Below are 12,444 nucleotides of genomic sequence, written 5' to 3'. Positions count from 1 at the left end.
AGTTAGTTTTCGTGTTAACACGATAAAAAACATATATTTATCAGACTCAATAGATATTTTTCTGTTTGTAATCTTTACTATATACATGTATTTACAATCCGTGCTCTTCGAGTATATCCTAGCATGTTTAAGTGCCTATAAATACGCCAATCGTCTGAAAAAATCTGTAATTTATTGAACATTTTGTTTTAAAAGTGCAGACGAAAACACACTGGCCATAGCTTTCGCAGAAGCGGTGGATCTACCGCAGCGACGGTGGAGTATTCGTCGCAGAAGCGGTGGATAAAATATGGCCGTTTGTTGTTTTCGGTAAGTATATGACTGAATTTTGTTTTATGTTTTAATGTTTTACTGGAAACACTCAGTGAGACTGGAGCCCACATATGTACTTTTCAACGTATTACACGCAGACTGCAATTCATTGCCGTTTATGGAAACACTTCGTACAGTTTGACGAGAGGACACCACTTTTGCCTAGTTTTAGTTGCAACACGTACAAATGTGTGCAAATCGCCCCCATATTACAACAGCATCACATCATATGAATTATACTTTCACAAATTAACCATAACTTTGAAATTTGGGAATTATTATTGCCCGTTTATAAAATAAATGAAAAAAAATGTTTTCAATACAGACGGCGGTTCATTCGATTGCAACGCAGTGCGGTGGGTCCGATACCATTTATGTATATCTTAAGAATTTAACTTGACGTAAGGCATTTTTCAATTGAGTACAGCCCTTTTCTTACTTTGACATCTGAGAAACGTGTTTATTTGATGTTTAAAACGATATTGATTATTATATATACTCTTGTACAAAATATGTCCGAGGTCCGCTATTGAAAATTACTTCAGCTATAATTATCATAGAATAATCCACGTTCAACTATTTATTGCGGGTTATTACTAGGTATCATGTATTTTTGAGTGTGAATGCACCATTCCAGTTGAAAAGCGCAGGAAAGTAAGAACATAATGTAGTGCCCTTTATCATATTTGTATTTCCAAGTTCATATTAGGGATCATGCATTTGACAACCTGGACCGTAGAGGAAACGGCGAAAACTAAGAGTCATAATATTTGACCTTGATGCACAACCGAAAGGAAATTTAGCGATGTGCAGGGAAGTCCACAAATGTGATGAATCCAGCCAAAATAGCACATGTGTCAGACATTTACATGTTACACGTGATGACGTGTTATCCCTTATAACCAATGCCGATTTCTGACTTATTAAAAGCGGCATGGCAGGTATATATATATATATAAGCATATAGTTTTGCATTGCGGCATATGAGTTATAAATACATAAAGTTAACACATATTCATGGCATTTTCGAGGGTATCATATTAGTTATAAAGATTTTGAAAGGCTATTCAATATGGCCGTATATAAACGGTTGTTTGAAAATACATGTATAATACATAAACATACAATTTCTTATTAAATAAACAGCAGTCGTGTATATAAATATATAAACTTTATAAAACTGCATGTTTGTAACGTAATTTTTCATTGGAAAATCGAGACATTTATTTAATTATAGAGATTTTTTGGTTTATTTGTAACTTTATTTTCTGATTTTTACACACATGTACAAGTATAATAAAGAACTTCGATAGCTATTAATATTGCGAACAACCGTTTATATTATACAATTATTGACTAGTGAGCCATTGAATATGATGTGATATTCACCGGCAGAAGACTTTTTGCCGGTGAATATCACATCATATTCAATGGCTCACTAGTCAATAATTGTTTTATTATATGAATAGGCTAAGAATTAAAAAAAAATCACGAAAAAGTACAACCTTATATACATGTACAAATTTTGCCTCGTTGAAGCGCGGGGAAAAAGACGCACGTGTTAGGCGTGCAACGACTACGAGAACGCTGCGCATACAAAAGTAATTCAAGTTTATACCGGTTTAGCCTTTAAGTATAACAGTAAAGTAATGTTATTTCAATCGAGAAATATGCCATAAAGAACAAAACGCAACAATTATTTTTTAATTAACACACGTAATTAACAGTCTACGGTGTATGGTCATTGAATATGAGTCTCAATCTATATTTAGACTTGGAAAATCCAATTTAGCCAGTTAATATGATACTACACCCAGTGAATATGATTTTATAAAAAGTTATGTTGACTACAGTTTGGACCAATGAGATTGCAGCTATTTTTAGATCATATAATAAACGACCATATAACCTGTTGGATTTATTTATAACGAACTCATAATACATCAAGCATTTTTTTTGTTAAAAAAATGAAATAATTTCATAAATTTACGGCAGCCATGTATTTAAAAAGTACATTGTATGTATATAAAACGTCACGATTATCCAACAAACGTGCAGTATTATAAACACATACACGCAAAATTAAGGAGGTTCGATAAAATTATATTCTTTAAATTAAGCATGATGCCAGAATATGATAACATAAACATTTTAGAGCGGGAAAAAAACTTAGGGTTCACCGATCTCATTTCCTGTACGTGAATTTGATTTTTTCCTTAATTGTGGTTATTTCAAGGTAATATGACTTAAATGTAAGTCTGAAAAATCTTTTTTCTCCCGCATATTACGTTATTTACTATATGTGTGTACATTATTAGAGAAAGACTTAATTCCATAAAATACTTCTATTACCTTTTTTTTTTTATTTCATTTCATACTTTAAAATTCTTTAAACATATACCATATTTGAAACCATTTTTTTTTATAAATGTCACAATTTAAGAAAAAGAAGATAAACTAAAGCTATTAAACGCGTAGGTCTTTACTAAATAGTAATAGAGAAAAACTTTTCCTGAAACAACTCTTACGCTGTAAACATACAATTTATTTATATTGGTGTTCTCACTATATATGGTTATATAACACAGTGACATTAAATTTTCGTATTCAAGAAGCATGTTCTGTTTATCTTTACGAGTATCTCTTATACATGTATGTCTGTATGACAAAAAATGAACTTACGGTCTTTTTAAGTCCAAGGTTGAACGTGGATTATTCCATGATAATTATGGCTGAAGTAATTTTCAATGGAAGGAAAAATGAAAGCGGGCCTCGGACATATATTTGTACGAGCGTATATATATAGTAATTAATATCGTTTTAAACATCAAAATAAACACGTTTCTCATATGTCAAAGTAAGAAAAGGGCTGTTCTCAATTGAAAAATGCCTTACGTCAAGTTAAATTCTTAAAATATAAAAAAATGGTATCGGGCCCACCGCACTGCGTTTGCAATCGAATCCACCGCCGTCTGCGACGAAAAAATTTTTTTGTCATTTATTTTATAAACAGGCAATACTAATTTCCCAATTTTCCAAATTATGGTTAATTTGTGAAAGTATCATTGATTCGATGTGATGCCGATGCATTATGGGTCGTTTTTGCACACATTTGTATGTGTTTTTAACCAAAATTAGGCAAAAGTGGCGTCCCCTCATCAAACTGTACAGAAGTGTTTGCATAAACGGCAATGAATTGCACCGTGCCCGTGTAATAGGTTGAAAGAGTACATGTGTGGGCTCCAGTCTCACTGAGTGTTTCCAGTAAAACATTAAAATATAAAACAAAATTCAGTCATATACTTACCGAAAACAACAAACGGCCAAATTTTATCCACCGCTTCTGCGACGAATACTCCACCGTCGCTGCGGTAGACCCACCGCTTCTGCGAAAGCTATGGCCAGTGTGGAAAAGTCAATCTGTTTTATCAATCGTTTACATTGTGTATGCCTATATATAACATGCATAGCTAAAAAAAATATTTGCACTAAATATATGTTGTGTGTTATGTCAACGTAAGTAAATATCTTTTGCGATGAAATATCTATATAAAATCTATACATGTACATAAATTCATTTTGTTTTGCAACGCTATATAATATTATGCTAATTCTCGAGGATACTTTAAATTTTAGAATTATCTCCTGTTGTTAGCAGTTTATATTACTTGTTATCTGTAATCAACAGAAATAGTCTAGGGCTGTCATTGAATATTGCAATCGATATTCACCATCCAATACAATATCGATACACACTTTCAAATATCAATACAAGCTAAATATTTATTTATTTATGTTTGTGAATATATCTCTCTATTTTGTCTAATAAGAGAAGTCACTTTTTCCAGTTGTCTTGGCTACCTTTAACTTTAAATTCCATTTTCAGTACCAAAAATAACAGAAAAAACAAACTTTCTGCTAGTTTGTAGTATTTGTAATGTGTAATACAAGCATGCATATCGCCATGATCCCAGTTTATAACACATATTTAAATATTTATCATTGTATCTACTGTCGAAGTCGATATATCGATATAACGAAATTTTCGATTAATGACATCCCTAAGAGATACTAAATAAATAAATAAATAAATAATGATGAGTTTTGTCCATAACTTTTGTGGGTGCGCGCATAATAAATCATCATTTACTAAATAGAAATTAAAATTGACTGTCTTACTGCAATTTTCAAAATTACAAAAAAGAAGAAAACGTCTTCAGCTAAAAACCGTTGCATCATCAGCATACAGTCTCATTGAGGCGTTTTCGTCATGGGTAGATAGATGGGGTATATTTGACGAGAAAGATGGGGTATATTTAACGATAAAGTTCTGGTCTATTTGACGAGAAAGACTATAATGTAGAACGCATGTTCTAGATACAAACTATCCCTTAGAACCACTACCCATTTAAAGGTTTATCATTCGTGATTGAAAATAAGTTTGACAGCCTTAAAAAAGGGAATAAAAGAGATAAAAATAGCACTTTATCAATAACAAAGTTATGCAGGGTTTCATGTTGTATGTAAACGTGTGCTGTGTCTAAGTACAAAGAATTTAGGCTATTGAATAAAAATAAACCTATAATATATTTTAGATGTCCATCGCCACTCAGAACCTTATTAAGGCTTAACTAAATGTCTTTGATTTTCATACCAAAACGAAGTTTGCCGTTAAGAAAAATGCAATATAACCATTTACGAATCGGGGAAATCAAAGGAAAAACAGACTAAAATAGTGGCGCGTTACGCCCTTTTAAAATATGTCTAAAAAAGGAAAATTAAACAGAAAAACAAAAACATCTTTCACTGGTAACTGCCTAATACTTCTAGCGAGGGGTTTCAAACTGAAATCCTTTTATAATCAAATGTTTGTAAACCAATTCAAACAAAAAGGTATACTGAAAATGTTTGTAAACCCATACAAACAAAAAGGTTTAGATATTTTGGATTCTTTTTTATTACATGCTTTTCGGTGGTTTATAGAAATAAATCAGTGATATAAAACTGGTTATTTCACTGTTTGAAACAGTGAAATAACCACTTTGATAATTTCACTGTTTTGAATTTAAGCCCCTTACGTTGTTTCAGTGAAATACCAGCGTGCACAATACTGGGTACCAACTTAATGACGTGACGTCGTAAATGACGTCACGTTGTATTATTTTTTGGCGCGCTTTTCATTCAGTATTATGTTTAATGTCTTTTTAAAACGTTTCAATGCATATAATAAAAAGAAATTTTGTTTAGTTTAGTGTAATATCGAAATATATTTCACCTTGTGAACACCAAAAGTTCATATTTCACTCGGGTGGTCGTTCTGTATTTTGTACAAACCTCCAAAAATTTAAAATGACTTATAGAGGACTCACCCATATGGGTAGCCGAGTATAAATAAACTCAAATACACACAGGTTACAAACCTTTATCATAGTTGTAGAAGTTTGAAAACGAGGACCGCTCTTATCTACGAAGATTATAAAGTAGGATGGGTAGTTTATAAATAAGAATACCAAACACACAATGAATAAGAATACCAAACACACGACTTCACTCACATCATAATATTGCAAGAAGGAAAAATGCCGTCGGAAATTGCATATAGGAAAGGTAATTGTTTTAACATATTTTATTTTTGATATTTAACAGTATTATTTTGATACAGAAAAATGATTAATATACAAAATACACAATACTAAAAGAACTGAAATAATGTGAGAGTAACATCGCTATACTTAAATTGTTGACTTCAGAGTTTACTGTGATATCAATACAAATTCAAAGAACAAAGAAAGGAAAATTATTTCAATGATATGAAGAGTTTCTTTAATATTCATTTACTAAGCTGAACATTGCACTTTAAACGTTTTGCATTCTTCAGCATAACCGATTCAGAAATATATATATTATATATGGATTTTATCCGTAAATATATCATAAATATATATCATGACAGATTCCAAAATCTTAAAGAGACCTTACCGACATTTTTTTTGACGTGACGGGACTCAAAGTTTTGCGTTAATATAAATTTAGGTGTAACTATCTATAATACAAATATAATGAATTGATAAAAGTACAGAGGAGACATTCAACATGTTTACGTGTGTCATTTTAAATACGGAAAAACAAAATCTTTCAAATACATTATATGCACGAATAGATGTAAATGATACAGAATGACATTTTTCCAAAATAAAACTTGTAATGTCAATTTCGTAAAACATAGATGACACACATGATTTTTGTTCGAATTCAAAGTAAATGGAATTTTTGTTTTATGATATCTAAGTTCAAATCAATGTTATTGACCATTTCTGTTTTGTGCCGAATATTGCATTATTTAACTGAGACATATATGCAGATACGACGAAAGTAACAATGTCAGTACGACAAAATAATCTCAACATAATAATTGTTTACAAATAGTTCTCTTAATTGATATTTTATTTTCAGGAAGCGAGTTTCCAGCTTTAGAGGCTGGGAAGTTGCGGGTATACAGTATGAGGCATTGTCCGTATGCCCAGAGAGCTCGAATTGTGATGCTTCATAAAAATATTGAGTAAATATCATCAAGTACTTCTACTTTTTGCCATTTAACATAATTATGTATCTCTTTAACGAGACACTATAATGTATCGAATCGCAGTCTATCTTAATAAAGCTATATAAATATTTAAAACATCTAGATCTATAAAAAAGAGAAAATATTTAAATGTTTTTAAATATGAAAATTTTACAATGATTAAATACACATACACTTGTACGACGAGTGAATGATATACAGGAAATTTTAACACGACCCGCATTTGTCACTATTGAATAGAAGAACCGAAAGTGTGTGTTAGTATGCAATAAAGTCACAGTTGACGTTCTATATTTAGATATGTGACGTAATCATTATACATGTGACGTAACCACTAAAAGAATCAGACCAAACTCCTCACAGCGGTTACGTCACGCTTTGCTACTTTAACCACTGCCACCACTGAAATCACGTGATGATAGTTGTATCATGTGACAAAAACATGGCGGCCAGTTTCAGAACGCCAAGGATCCCATATCAAACTGTCAGATTTATAATTACATCCTTACCAGACAAAATAAGTTCAAGACACACAATTTGTTATCACTTTAAAACAAGTGCCGGATCAAATCTTTTTGTGCAATCGTTCAATAACTGTTTATATTCTGCCATTGTTTACTGGTTGTTACTATGCATACGGTGTCACAGTGAAAATATCTTTCGTTATGTTTACAAAATAATTTTTATACGTATAATTTTTTACTTTCTTGTACATTAAGCATAACTATTTAACGAAAGAAAACTAAAATGATATAAAGTATTCTATTTTAAAATTAAAAGTGAAAAAAATATATCCGGCTATATTCGACCGAATTTACTTGTGGTGGCAGTGGTTACTGTACAGATCAGGGGAAGTAACCGCTGCGAGGAGTTTGGAATCAGACGCGCTGAAAATAAACTTTTACAGACATAAATCAGGCGCAATTTTGCTTAATATCAGGTATTAAGAAAAAATATATCCGAAACAGTGGTTTTATCGCACAATAACATCACTGTTTAGAGTTCGGATGCGAGGAATTATATCACGACCTCGGGCGTAGCCCGAGTGATATAATGATAGTGATGATATCCAGCGATAAAATCACCGATTTGGAAATATTATTTCGATTCTAACTCGACATCAATATCACAGGCACGAGTATCGGACCTGGGAAGAAAACATATGACCAGATTGAACATCTTAAAAGTGTCAAAAACCAAAAAAAAATTTGTAAATAATGACCCCCTTTAAAAATATACTATAAGTTAAGAGAAGGCCGGAAACTCCAGATTCGAGCCTACGAGCAAGGGTCATTCATTTCCCGGGCCGTTGTGAAAACAATTGGCCAGATAATTAAAATTAATTTTATCACTATTTCACTTTTGTATTAAGCTTCAAAATGAGACCAACCCCAAGTCTCTTGCCCTACCCGTTCATGAAATATCTATCAGGAAACGAGCGAATTCGTGCTAAAAATCCTTGGTAGACAGAATTGCGGCACAACGATTCGGTACGTAAACATAGACTAATACATGTATGCCAGCTGAGTACGGGTCAAAATCACTTGAATTTACTAAATAATATTACTAAATTCATTAAATGAGACCACTCACAACTGTCAGTAGCATCTGATACACACGAGATTCGAGTTTCAAACATTTTCACGGTCTTTCAAAATTTTATTTTTATATTATATTTTTAAAGGAGGTCATTATTTACATTTTTATTTGGTTTTTGACACTTTTAAGATGAACACAGGTTTTATTATCAATCTGGTCATATTTTTTCTTCCCAGGTCCGATACTCGTGCCTGTGATCAATATATAAAGGGTGCCGTTCCTGATATTAAGCAAAATTGTGCCTGATTTGTTTCCGTACTTATTTACAGCGCGTCAGATTTTTTAGTGGTTAAGTCACATGTATAATGATGGCGTCACATATCTAAATATAGAACGGCAACAGTGATTTTATTGCATATTCTAACACGACCCGCATTTTTCCCTATTAAACATAGAAGAACCGAAAGTGTGTATTATTATGCTATAAAATCACTGTTTGACGTTCTATATTTAGATATGTGACGTAATCGTTATACACGTGACGTAACCACTAAAAATGTGACGCGCTGAAAATAAGTACGGAAACAAATCAGGCGCAGTTTATCTAATTATCATGTACGGCAGCATTTATTTCTTGATGTCGTGTTAGAATCGAAATAATATATCCAAATCGGTGATTTTATTGCTTGATAACATCACTGTATGTCGTTCGGATGCGCATCATTATATCACTCGGGCTACGCCCTCGTGATATAATTCCCCGCATCCGAACTCCAAACAGTGATGTTATTGAGCAATAAAATCACAGTTTGGGATATATTATTTCTTAAATACCACACACTTTCGGTTCTTCTATATTCAATAGGGTAAAATGCGGGTCGTGCTAGAATGCTTAATTAACCACTGATCCATTGGTTTATTTATAGATACAACTAGTCTATAGAACTATGGAATTGATTATTTCTCTATGTCAAATCTATTACAGATTTGAAACTGTCAATATCAATTTGAAGGAAAAACCAGAATGGTTTCTAGAACTTGCTCCACTTGGTACAGTGCCAGCTATACAAAAAGATGACATAATTGTATATGATTCTCCAATCGTTTGTCAGTATCTTGACGAAACCTACCCAGGTGAAAAGTTAACGCCAAACGATCCTTACCAGAAGGCAAAAGATGCAATGTTGGTAGAAAGGTACTCAAAGGTACATATACAAATATAATGTTCAAAAATATTTAAGGTATATTTTCATATCCATGAACACTGAAATGGTTTGATCAGTATAATAATCCATCTGATATACGATGTTTAAAATATAATTAAAAATAAGCTTTAAACTATAATCAGTCAATCAGGGCTTATCAAAATGACAATTATTGAGACGAGGTATCATCAGTGAGACAAAAAAAAATCTTTTTCATAAATAGATAAATGCATTTTATACCAAGCAACAAACGTAGTCCGAAAAAATGACCCAGCTATCTCCATTGACATCCTACTTATTTATCGTACTCAATCTAAGAAGTTAATTACGTCAAGTGTTCGTCATAAAGCAACGAAGTAATGTTACATCATATTCTACAGAAAGTTGCATTATATTTTACAGAAAGTTGTAACACCATTCTACAGAATGGCTTTAAAGCAAGAGCCTGAAGCACTTGGGGAGCTACTGTCCGGTCTTAACGTCCTTGAAGACGAGTTAAAGTCAAGAGGCAAAACATTCTTTGGAGGTATGTGTTGTGTCAATCTCAGGGCTTTTCCTTCTTCACCTCTTCTTTTTAAAAATTTTGTTGCGCTTCAAATCTTTATACTTGTATTTCGATTAACAAATCGCCATCGACAAATATAGTGTTTCCGTGAGATTGTCAGTTGTATCTAAATAGCAACACTTGACGTGATCAAATGATGATAATACGCTATTTAAAACCGTTCAGTGGCTGACTATGCTTTTCAAAACATTCCCCAATTTGCCTCACCCAACTTAAATTGGTGAATGTTTTGAAAAGCATAGTCAGCTACAGAACGGTTTTATACAGCGTATTATCATCACTTGATCACGTCAAGTTATGGCGTTTCTATGCTAACGATGCTGAAACTAACCAGAACACTCTACTAATCTTTATTACCGTTTTTCATTTTCTCCATTTTATACTGATTGAAAATCGGCAAAAATATACAACTATCTGCTAAGGCTTTGTAAGTTATTTCTGTGTGTATCAAAACATCTTTAAACCGACAACTTCATATCGATCTGGTTGATTCATGCCCATAGAAAATCATGCTTGTACTTGTAAATCGTAACAAAATTTGAGCCACGTCACGCCAAAGCCAACACTATGTGTTTGCGACCAGCATGGATCCAGACCAGCCTGCACATCCGCGCAGTCTGATCAGGATCCATGCTGCTCGCTGTCAGTTTCTCTACTTGCTATAGGGTTTGTAAGCGAACAGCATGGGTCCTGATCAGACTGCGCGGATGCTCAGGCTGGTCTGGATCCTTGCTGGTCTCAAACGCATAGTGTTTGTTTTGTCGTGACATGGCTCATTTCATTTTTTTCCCTTAATTCTCAGGTGAGAAGCCGATGATGGTAGATTTCATGATATGGCCACACATGGAGAGAATAGTAGGTATGGGAAAAGTCAACGACAAAGCTGCAATAAGAAAAGATCAATTTCCAAACCTGGTAGCCTGGATAGACAACATTACAGCTGTCCCAGCGGTTAAAGTAACCAGATGTTCCGAAGAGGACTTCATTAAGATCATGGTGGCAAACAAGGAGGGAAAGGAGATCTATGACATTGGAGTTGAGCAATAACTTTAAACAAAGATATCAGTGTTTTAAATGTCATAACCAGTTTATTATGTCATGACCATTTTGAAAGGGTGACAAATAATTATAGTGTTTCATTGAATGTTTATTTTCTACATTGTGATAATATACGGTTTGTTTTTGTTACAACAGGAGCTTCATGCAAGAAATCAAAGTTCTTTTGAGAGACATTATGCTCATTTTGTTTCGTTGTCAAGTTGAGCTGAATAAGTTTTCTATTGCAACATGTATTGTAATGATAATTGACCAATTATTGGGAATGACAACGTTTAGGAAAAGCAACTTAAATTACCTAACCTGTTTTAGTAAAATATAAAAAGACTGTACCACTCTATTTATCATTTAGACGTTACGGCAATTTATTGAAACTTTTTGTACTACAAACTGTATATTTTGTATTGAAATATGACATTGTAAAAAAATATGGTAAAATGTATAGTTATTTTGACATTTACCTTTACACTCACAACATACAATTGGTTTGTCATAATGTCACTTAAAACAAGCTCTTAAAATGATACTAGCAATTACTGCATACTTTTTCATGTTTTGATTTGAAGTAAAAGAACTAATATAAACTTTTGTACGTTATTTGTAACAATGTGTACGTTATTCATATTCATGTAAAAGATCTGATATTTATGTGATCAATGGACAATTATTTGCAGCAACTCTTATTATCCGTTATTTATAAAGATATATAGAGATGTCCCCCAACTAAGCAAATTAAAAATTTTTGAGAAGTAAAAATGACCAAAATCGAGACAAAAAACATTGAATGTACTCAATCAAAAAGCAATATGCGAACCTTCAAATATATACAAAAAAAGGAAATGACAATTCTTATACATATATATTGCATTAATCATGCTAATTTGGCATAGTATATGTCATATAAAAGTTACGTTTTTCCAATTGTATTTGTACATAGAAAACGCAGATAACAACGTCTTTTTAAATGACACATTTTAATTCTTATCTTACTGAACTTAAATCTTGAAATATAAATTACACAATGGGTGAAATTATCTTTTAAAATGCCTTTTTCTCAATTCTGTTTAGATTTAACTATATTATGAACATACTGCAGCTTTCAAAAGTGCAGCCACTCCATCTCCCTTTTCTTTAATTTACTAATAATTATATTACAGACTCATTATGCCTCATAAACAATTATA

General features: G+C 32.4%; 1 protein-coding gene across 1 annotated transcript; it reads left to right on the top strand.

Moving 5' to 3' along the window:
* Positions 1-5,771: 5,771 nt before the first annotated feature.
* LOC132726477 (glutathione S-transferase omega-1-like) lies at positions 5,772-12,166 on the top strand. The gene is made up of 5 exons (XM_060711794.1): positions 5,772-5,919; positions 6,766-6,871; positions 9,420-9,639; positions 10,042-10,165; positions 11,007-12,166. Exons 1-5 carry the CDS (start codon positions 5,892-5,894, stop codon positions 11,249-11,251), a joined length of 723 nt encoding a protein of 240 aa, XP_060567777.1. The 5' UTR covers positions 5,772-5,891; the 3' UTR covers positions 11,252-12,166.
* Positions 12,167-12,444: the final 278 nt, after the last annotated feature.

Source organism: Ruditapes philippinarum, unplaced genomic scaffold (assembly GCF_026571515.1).
Source record: "Ruditapes philippinarum isolate M1 unplaced genomic scaffold, ASM2657151v2 ctg33_1_1_1_1, whole genome shotgun sequence".
In the NCBI taxonomy this organism is placed as follows: Eukaryota; Metazoa; Mollusca; class Bivalvia; order Venerida; family Veneridae; genus Ruditapes; species Ruditapes philippinarum.
This window is presented reverse-complemented; position numbering and strand designations above follow the sequence as displayed.